This window comes from Mercenaria mercenaria, unplaced genomic scaffold (assembly GCF_021730395.1).
Source record: "Mercenaria mercenaria strain notata unplaced genomic scaffold, MADL_Memer_1 contig_2156, whole genome shotgun sequence".
Taxonomy (NCBI): Eukaryota; Metazoa; Mollusca; class Bivalvia; order Venerida; family Veneridae; genus Mercenaria; species Mercenaria mercenaria.
The window spans coordinates 50,923-60,840 of record NW_026460196.1 but is presented as its reverse complement, the minus strand read 5'-3'; the positions used below and the strand labels follow the sequence as shown (position 1 = coordinate 60,840).

The window sequence follows — 9,918 nt, the reverse complement described above, 5'->3', positions numbered from 1 at the left end:
TCACATTTTTTACATTATACTTTACATGTTTCAAATGATAATCAAATGAGCATCACCGTGTAACAGCCAATGCAAGTGGTCCGACAAGCGATACAACCTAGATCAGCCAGCAGGCCCAAGTCGCCAGGAACAGATCTACAGCATCCTCTTATCCACCACACCGCAATTGTTGTAGCTGATAAGAGAACACTGTCACAGTTCCCCAACCGGTCACATGGAGGCGCCAGACGACCAAATCCACACCACCCACAAAGCCCCAAACCTTTGCCCAAACACGGAAGTACTCTTAAGTTTATCACAATATTTATCAATTTGATCAATTCTCATATATTACAGTAAAAAGCAAGACATGTCTGCTAATCACAACACAAAGATTGTGTCCTAAAATTTATATTTAAAAAAATAGGTTATAAGACACTGAACCAGATTAGACAGGTGCACTAAATGTGCGCTAGTAAAAATGGCTTTAAAAAATCAAGTATCCCCACCAATCAGATTGGTCGAGAACAGATTAGCAGACATCTCTTACTTAACATTAAAATAATGTAACTATTTTAAAAGGATCTGCATACAATGGAGTAAAATACTTATAGGTAAATAAAAGGCCAATCTATACAGGTGCATTAAACTGTATTTATACTACATAAAGTATTACTTCTCTTTTTAAGTATATCGTAACAGGATTTTGCAACTATTCTAATCAAGTTTGGATGTGTGAATAACAGTACCATTTTTTCATTGTCATTTAGACTCTCAAAGTTTACAAATATAGACATAAGCTTTTCTAATAGAAGTCTTCGTTGAAAAGCATAAAGCGGACAGCATAGAATAACATGTATCTCTGATTCTACAACATTACAACCAAATGGGCACACTCGTCGATTTTCTGTTAAACCTTCGTAGCGACCCGTTTCGAGTCTTATGGGTGCAACACCGCACCTGAATCCAGACAATGCAGATCTATGTGTAAAAGGCATAAGCAACTTACAACAATGTTTCAGTTAAGCGTTTTCTTGAGAAAGGTATTTGTAAAAAGTCATATAACTCTAGACACTTAAATTTTTCTTTAACAATAAATGGCCATTTCTTACATCTTGAGTTACCTTTCTTACAGGACCAGCTAAAGATCTTTCTATCTATACGTGTATTTTCATAATTCAAACAGCTATACCAATGCTTACATACTGAAGTCCACTGATCTATAAGGATTGGCTTCCAACCTATTTCACCATAAACAGCCACATTCGGTTATATTTTCCTGTTCCAAGGTGGAATCTCATGGCTTGGTGGTGGACTGCATTTATACATGAAAATACCTTAGTTCCCCAAATTGAGGGGCCATACGTTATAATTGGGACAACAAGTGTATAATATAGTTTTGTGTATATATCATATGGTAAGCCTCCATTGTTTTCGAATGAGAAGACCCAGAGCACGTCCAGCACCTTGGGCAACAACTTTTGCTGTTACATTATAATCAGTGTTCTGTCAACAAAATACCAAGGTATAAATACTGACTGACATAATCTAATTTTGAATCACCACAGTTATACAAATAAATAATCAGATCTTTGAATAGAGGTAGCCTAAGGTCTAAAATGTACAATATTGCTCTTGCTGGTATAAACAGACATAAAATTAATTTTACACCAATCATTTAACAGATTTAACATGAATTGCAAATCAGCTTCACTTTCAGCAATCAAGACAATGTCATCCGCATATAGCAAAATAAACACCTTTTCGTTATCAATATTGACACCTTTCTCTGTACCAACAATAATGCAAGATCATTAATGTAGATATTAAAAAGAACAGTAGATAATGAACAACCTTGACGTAAGCCTGTATTGACAGAAAACCAGTCAGTAAAATATCCATTTAGTCGTACGCATGTAAATCTATTTTTGTCAGGGGAAAATGGTTAAAGGTCAAAAACCTTAAATTAAATGCGAACTATTGAATACTTCAAGTCTTATATGAAAAGCCTAAGCGTAAATCTGCTAGATGTCTCTTACTTTCTCTGAATGTACATTAGCGACGTGGAACACAAGTTAGGGCACTAAACATAAGCGACAGGACACTGATTTGCTCTAAAAGTCACAAGCAAAGTGATGATAAGATATCCTAAAGAATTGACACCATTTTCCTTTGCTGTATGCCGTTGTATTCATTTACTGTAACATATATATTAAATCAAATGAACATATTACAGCATGATAAAAGTGTATTCACGATCAGCTACATCCACGGTGCCTTTATGTCCATGCCTTAAACTTAAAAATGTTGTGTGATACTTATTACGTTTACAATGCAGTATTATAACTTGTAGTTAATCAACAATCTTTCTGCTCGTTTACAATATCATCATAGTTAATATATTCTGAGATTTTGATATTAGCGATATCAAAACAGCCTTAATCGACATCTCTTAGCATTTTGTCTGGCATAAACAGTTCAGAAAATAAGCGACCACAAGAACATATGTTATCAACGATTTTTATTCAAACTTGTTTTATTCATTTTTTTCAGTATTCATTAGAAAATGTTTTCGTACAACGCTGCGAAACAATCGTACCCTGCATCACTGCTGCTCGTAGATATGTTCAACGCCTGCAATGAATAAAAATATTATCAATTCTACAAAATATGTTTAAATAGATCTCTACAATTCTTGTCGAAATATTAATTTTATATTTATAATGACCGCAAAACAAAACAGACTTGTCGTTGTTGTATTTGCACACACATTGCTCACAAAATACAAAAACTCCATATGGAAGACTCTATCACGCCACAATGCATGTTCATGAGTTTCATAACTAGATAAGATATATTTAAATTTAACTAAATTAAAGACTACGATATTTTTCTCAAATTTTATTGTGATATCACAGTTATCGAAAACGAAACATCAAGAAAAGAAATATTAACAATTTTGATTTTAAAACGAGATTAAAATTTAGTTACCGCTTTTTCTTTTTATGATGTCGTAATCATTTTCCGTTTCCACATTCATGTTCGATTCTGAAAAATAATAGAATATCTGAAAGAAAAATGTAATGCAAACAACGAACATATATGGTAAACTACACGCAAGAGCAAATGATAAAACAAATGACTTAAGGGCAGTCATTTTAGGTGCAAACAGTTGTTGCTAATTTTGTCAACACTGTATTCAGAATACTACGTTAAAATTAACAATAGAGTACTTGGGTCATTTAACTGTTTTTATCTTTGCTCCAATTTAAGAGTTTATAACAGAAAATAAGCCGTAACGTTACATTTAGATTGTGGATTTAATACCCTTTTCATTGGTCAAGAAATATTGTTTAAAACTTACCTATATGATTTGACTGAGAGTTATTGTTTATTTCAATATACTAACTAAATTGTTTTTCAACTCGGTATTCGAATTTTTCATCCTTAAATTTGACACTGATATATAGAAAACTGTTGGGAGTTGGCTTTCCGCCAGATAACTAGTTTTAAACTCCCTAGTGGTGGATTGCCACTGACTAGTCAAAGGCGATGTCCTGCTATGTTCTTTCGTCATGTTTTTTGTGTGTCGGTCTGTTACATCAATGTTATCATTGTTTTTAACTCGTGTGTGTTGATATGATCAGCAGCTGTGTATGTTACTTCATTAACACCTACATGTATCCCTATTTTCATGTGGGGTGGTGTACGGGCGGTTGTGTTTTGTTTTGTGTGTTGTATTTCTTGCTGGACGTTTGTTTGTTTGTTTTGCTATTTACCTTGCAAGGCATTCAGTCAGAGCTGTCATATTTCGACCTTTACAGATCGTTCAGCACGACGTCTATGTTGTTTTATTGGTACTGTTCAGTTTTACAGCTTGAACTCCTGCTTTCATCGCTTTGAGTATTGTATAATCACTCCTTGGATATGGTGCCTGCTTTTTAATTTCGTCTTTAGACCGTTTCTGTGATATGCAGGCTCCGTAACCTCAGATCCTCTTTCTAAAATTATGTTTAATCAGTGATGCCCATTGTTTTTTCGTTTAGGGCAACCCAGTTTATAAACTAGGGACCATACGCCGCTTTTCATGAAATTACATACTAGGTAGAGCTGAAGGTTCATGTGCACAACCGTATGAACATTGTGGATACTTCTGAATTTTTTTGCACTTGAAACATGTGTAAATGTCGAGTTCCGCTCAACCAGAGGCTAGAGGGCGTGAATGGAACTTGTACTACCGTCAGTAAACATTGTCAGTGAAACCGAGCCAGCAACATTTTAATTTTTGTCGTGTTGAGCGACCTGTTGAATTGGCACTTTTTCTATTTCATTAGAAGCAACGAATAAATCAGACAACGTACCTGTTGAATTATTATCTGCAGCTAAAACATTTGAATAGAAGACTGTTTCATTTTCCAACTTATTGTGATTTCTGAAATATAACGAAATGTTAACCATACGCCTCAATCAGTCAATTAAACGAATTTTAATTTCTAGCATGAAAGCAAATATATGGATACTGTCAACTATTTTCAAGTCATTTCAATAGCTAGATCGTGAGAAAAAAAGCTGGATTCGGAATTTCCACGTTTTGTTGAGAATACCACATTATTTTTTTATTTGTCATTTTTACTTATTCCTTTGTTTGAAAACATTTAACCTATTACATTTCTGTAAAGATAAATAATCGATTTACGTGGTAACGTCGTCAATATGTAATGTGTCTCCGGCTATCCGAAAGATAGCATATAAGGCAAATGAAAATTGTATCAAACGTATCAATTTATTTACATTTCAATTCAATTGATTGATTCACAATTACCCAAATTTATCCCTATGTAGCCGTCTTCTCGTGATCAATACTGCAACAACTACGCTGAAGAAAATCAGAACAATAACAGTTACAACTATTCCTGCTACTCCTCCTCCAGAAATATGCATCATATTTCCCGTCACTGTCTGCTTTACAGCTGAAACATATCAACACACACAAGCTTTTCGGAAGAAGTCTTATATATTCCTTTGACGGAAATTGTAATTTTCATTCATACTGGTGTATATTCTTTCGTATTTGTGGCATACAAGTCATACTATCTTTTAAAAGTAGAAATGAGTTCTGAAATTGCAGGTAAATCGGACATGAATAGAACACAACGTCCTGCTATAGGACTCTTAAACAAGAAAGACAAAGCACGGGTGACGGTTTTTAAAGATTTATATTTTAGCCTACCTCATTTTCAAATCTCAAACTACACGTACGATTTGATTATTCGAAATTAAAGAATGTTTTCCGGGCACCTTACATCAATGTGTAGCAGCGGCAAACATTTAATACCATTTTCACAATTTTAACACTCTAGCCAAGGTTTACATTCCGAACATGAACCATCTGCTTTCATGTATAATATAACATCTCTCCAAGTAGGGTTACATTCTCCTTACCTTATTTGCAGATGAGAACGGCTTCAACAATGACTAAGGTTCTATATCTTGGTATACAGATTGAGCAGATAATTGGTGTGCACTTAGAAGTAAATTGTGAAAATAATACCTATAAGAAAATAAAATAATCGTTTTAAACAAAGTAGTCATTCACCTTGATCACAGTACTCAGTTTGTTTGAAGCCTTGCTTGTCCTGTACATTACAAGTCCCATTGAATCTATCACAGGTTTGATTATGGCATTTAGTACATACTTGTTTACAATTCTCACCCCATCTTCCATTAGTGCATTCTGAATAACAGATATACAAATATTTAGATATTTAGATGTACAATCTAAAATATCAGATTAATTAAGAACTAAGCGATACGCTTTTACTGTTACATTCCAAAATTTATTTGTGTTTAGCATTGTTATTACAATTATGAATCATTTTGCATCATTTTCTACCAGTTTGAAATATTTTATATACCGAAGTAAAATAGTATATACACAAAAAGTACCACGTGTGCATCTTTCTCCATACCAACCACTTTTGCATGATGTACAATATCCGTTCCGCCTGTCACATATATCTTTACAGTTCGTGCTACACATTTTCGAGCAGTTGAGTCCGTAGCTTCTATTTTCACACTCTAGTTAAATACACATTGTTTATTTCTTTTTATATAATAATGGTTGTCAGTAACAATATGTTCATATCTGTTTCTATGAGTATAGCCCGTTTTTGCCTCTCAGTTTACCATTGATTCATTTATATTGGCGACTTTTAAATCATAATACTTTTTAACACTGTTTATGCATTTTTATCGTAGTTCTTACTTTATAGTTATTCAATGTCTACATTTCTGTTCATTTTACTTCATGTGGAGAAAGCTGTTTTTCTGTTGTTACGGTAATAATTTGTGATTCAATTCATTTGAAAAGGTTAATGTTCATGTTAATGTTTTATAACATAATACATGCATTTTTCTAAATAACGGCTTAAAAAATAATGAATTGAACCACTTGCATAATCATAACTCTAAATTGTCATAAGCGTTCTGTTACCTTGATCACAGTATTCTGTTTGTTTGAAACCCGGCTTACACTGGCTATAACAAGCCCCGTTTATTCGGTTGCATGTTTCATTAACGCATGTAAAGCATCTTCGTTCACAGTTTTCACCCCATCTTCCATCCTCGCATTCTCAAAAGTAGACATGAATAATTAGGTAAGATTGATCAAGTACGATAACAATACACTGACACAAAATTAATTAAAAATAATAATACTAGTATGACCGACAGTGCAATTAACTTTATACATCAGTTTGAATACTTTTATTGACCCACACACAACAGATACCTTACCTAGAGTGCAATTTGCACCATGCCAACCGCTTTTACAGAACTGACACTCCCCACTCTGTTTCCTACATATGTCCTTGCAATTCTTGCTACATATTCGGGAACAGTTGATACCATATCTTCCACTGTCGCATTCTAATTAAAAAATATGCATCCATCAGAAGGCAATAGATAAAATATACAAAGAACGAGTCTGTTCGTATTCCATAAACAAGTTATGAATTAGTTTACAATGTACAGTATATTTCTACATAAACTAAAAAAGCTGAAATCTTACGACACTTCTACCTTCGTCACAGTGTGGAGTTTGTTTAAATCCTGCAGCACAGTCCCCATTACAAATACCATCTGTATGTCGACACACTTTTGACATACAATATCCACAGGAGTTTGCGCAATTAAGTCCCCAGCTTCCTGTCGGACATTCTGCAAAATGAAAGGGAAAATTTCGAACAAATATTTTTATAGGCAACAGACTAGTGTCGTCCGATTTACGTCATTTGTAATAATAAGTTAAAAGATATCATTTCCTCTGAATTTCAGCTTACATATAGTGAGTCCCCTAAACTGGAAATTATATAATATACAGAGTGCATACTTGTAAAGCAGTTGAGCCGCTATGAAGATTTATTCTACGATTGCATATTATTACTGAGTTATCATTCTACACTTTTTCATCATATGCATATGCGCACTCAGACTTTTCTGTCATGTATATAATTTCATAAATTGTATTTCTATATTGGTAAGATCGGTATCATTAACTAAAACGTCACTGTTCTTGACAACCTTCGTCACATTTGCGTCCCCTCCAACCAGCTTTACACCCAGACATACAAGATCCATAGACGTTGTTGCAGTTTGAATAGCCCCCGGCACAGTTTGCACTACATTTCTGCAGACACATATGCCCATAATATCCATCAGTACATGCTGAATGCAAAACATTGACATGATATGAAAATGAGGCATAATACTAGATTTATAAAGCACATTTAAAGTACCAAATTTATTTTTTCCAAAACCTGAATGTTGATCATCGAGAGGGTCCGAAATTTAATACCAGATCGACCTTTCATCTTTCCTCAAAATTTGATTTTCGAGCTAGGTCAACAGTCATTCTTTGACATTTAAATTTAATACTTGAAGCTGGCTTTTAAGTCAATATAAGCACGATATTTGCTTGCTCGAATATCAATAATCCACTTCTTGAAAACTTGAATTTCGATATTCGAGCAGGCTATTCTGTTCAGTCCATCAAAAATCGGTACGGTTCAAACGTTGCTTGAAGACTATTTTTTCTTAATGATCTTTCATTGTTGTCTTTGTAAGTAATGTACACGAGCCTTGATATTTTTTTTTACATCTCAGACTTATATAACAATAACAGTAAACTCGGCGGAAGGGTAACCTGTTTGACACCCGCCGCTATCAACTGAATACACTGAAACTTCAGATTAGTCTTGGAAGCCGCTTATCCTGGGTCTGATCTTCCCATACGAGATTTCCCTATGTGTTTATTATTATAACCGAAGTGGATATATTTTGTGCAGGCAAATTCTTGTTAATGCTTTTGGTGTAGTTCGCAAATAGTTGGAAAAGCATTAAACACGTGGTCGGTATATTATAAAAATTCAAGCATCACAGCCGTCAGAAGCGAGGTATCTACGGCTTGTCCGATAATACCAAAATGTCCTTAAATCACCACTAGTCAGTAAAATCATAAATATAATGTAATACCTCTCATGTTAATGCATAATCAATTTAATATGAAAATTGTCGTGTTTTTAACAATTACAGGTAGATTAAGAGAAAGAATAAAATGCAACAAAGTAACATCTAGACCTAGTCCTATCATGAGAGGTCATGAAATCTACAATATACCTCAGGTTCCCTAATACCTGTTTTAGTCCAACTCTGATAAACAAATGCGATTTCTACTAAACTAAAACATAGAATTAACCCATTTTTTAAAAAAAAGGAAACAAAGGTAATAATACTGAGTGTGAGATTAACTAATTTAAGCCAGTTTCTAAATATTGAAATGCAGGTTATATATCAAGCAAAACACATAACAAGCAATCACAACAGTAACCAGATCTACTAAAACCCGTGACGGTCATAATGTCCGTGACGGTTTTATCACGGACTGTCATGGGTTTTTCTTTTACAGTCACGGCAATGTCATGGGTAATCACGGGTCGTCACCGGTTTTTCTTTTACCGTCACGGCGTTGTCACATACAGACAATGACGTTTAGCGTCATATTTACAGAGTTATCCTAGTAGTAATTAAATACAAATTAGATATATAATTCAATTTTCGGCCGTGGCAATATTAGAAAACTTAAGGGATCCAGAATCTCAACCGGTGTCGTCGTTGCCCTTCCGTCCAAAAGGAGGAGAACTGTTTTTATATGAAGGGGAAGGAGTAAAAGCTCAAGACTGGGGGGCAGACGGTCATCGATGGATACCAAGGAACGGTGGCCTTACCAAGTAAAAGTCCTAAGATAAAGAAAAAGTATTTTTACATCAATGCTGAAAACGGGGCTTCCAAAGAGTTTGTAAAAATTGTTTTTCATGAACCTGAAAAGGATAACGGACCATTTTTTAATCAATACATCGGTAATGACGAAGTGTCTGAACCTCATGCGCATGGTAATGCAAAAAAACCCAGACCATTTGTCCGTTCAAAACCCAGTTCTTTGGAGAAATAGCTGCAGAAAACAAAAACTGAGGATCCGAAGGCTGTTTATAAAAAATACATGTAGAAGATATGCCAAGGATTTTGAAATAAATGCAAAATCTTAGATATAAAGGTAACGATGAAATGCGAATATCAAGAAATTCTTTATTTAATATTCATGGAATAGCACGTGACACAAGTAATCAATTTATACATGTTATACATACATACCCAAATCTATTAGTCATGTATTGTCATGCACTTCTGAGTGAGGAACTTGAAAAGGTACTTCACTTTGATACAACTGACCAGTGCGACAAGTTACGACACAACATTCTAGCTTGGCGATTTTTATGTATCAGCTCTAATTTTAAGACACATCATTTTCTGAGAAAATCCATGTATGCCAGCGTTGTTTTTGATACACGAGCGCAAATTTCAAAACCACTACGAACTATTCTT

At 34.3% G+C, this 9,918-nt stretch overlaps 1 protein-coding gene across 6 annotated transcripts in view; it reads right to left on the bottom strand.

Annotated features, from left to right (window-relative positions):
- Positions 1-279: 279 nt before the first annotated feature.
- Positions 280-9,918, bottom strand: part of LOC128552206 (platelet endothelial aggregation receptor 1-like) — a 51,943-nt gene continuing 42,304 nt past the window's right edge. The window contains exons 7-16 of one of the 6 annotated variants that reach the window (XM_053533228.1): positions 7,561-7,704; positions 7,060-7,197; positions 6,775-6,906; positions 6,473-6,610; positions 5,926-6,057; positions 5,576-5,713; positions 4,802-4,949; positions 4,341-4,411; positions 2,971-3,027; positions 280-2,613 (exon numbers count right to left, since the gene is read on the bottom strand). In XM_053533228.1, coding sequence (XP_053389203.1) covers positions 2,585-2,613; positions 2,971-3,027; positions 4,341-4,411; positions 4,802-4,949; positions 5,576-5,713; positions 5,926-6,057; positions 6,473-6,610; positions 6,775-6,906; positions 7,060-7,197; positions 7,561-7,704 — 1,127 coding nt within the window. In that variant the 3' untranslated portion in view covers positions 280-2,584. Of the gene's footprint in view, positions 2,614-2,970; positions 3,028-4,340; positions 4,412-4,801; positions 4,950-5,575; positions 5,714-5,914; positions 6,058-6,472; positions 6,611-6,774; positions 6,907-7,059; positions 7,198-7,560; positions 7,705-9,918 lie in introns of those variants that run through there. The other 5 variants (XR_008369008.1, XM_053533230.1, XM_053533229.1 and 2 more) reach the window with 5 other exon arrangements.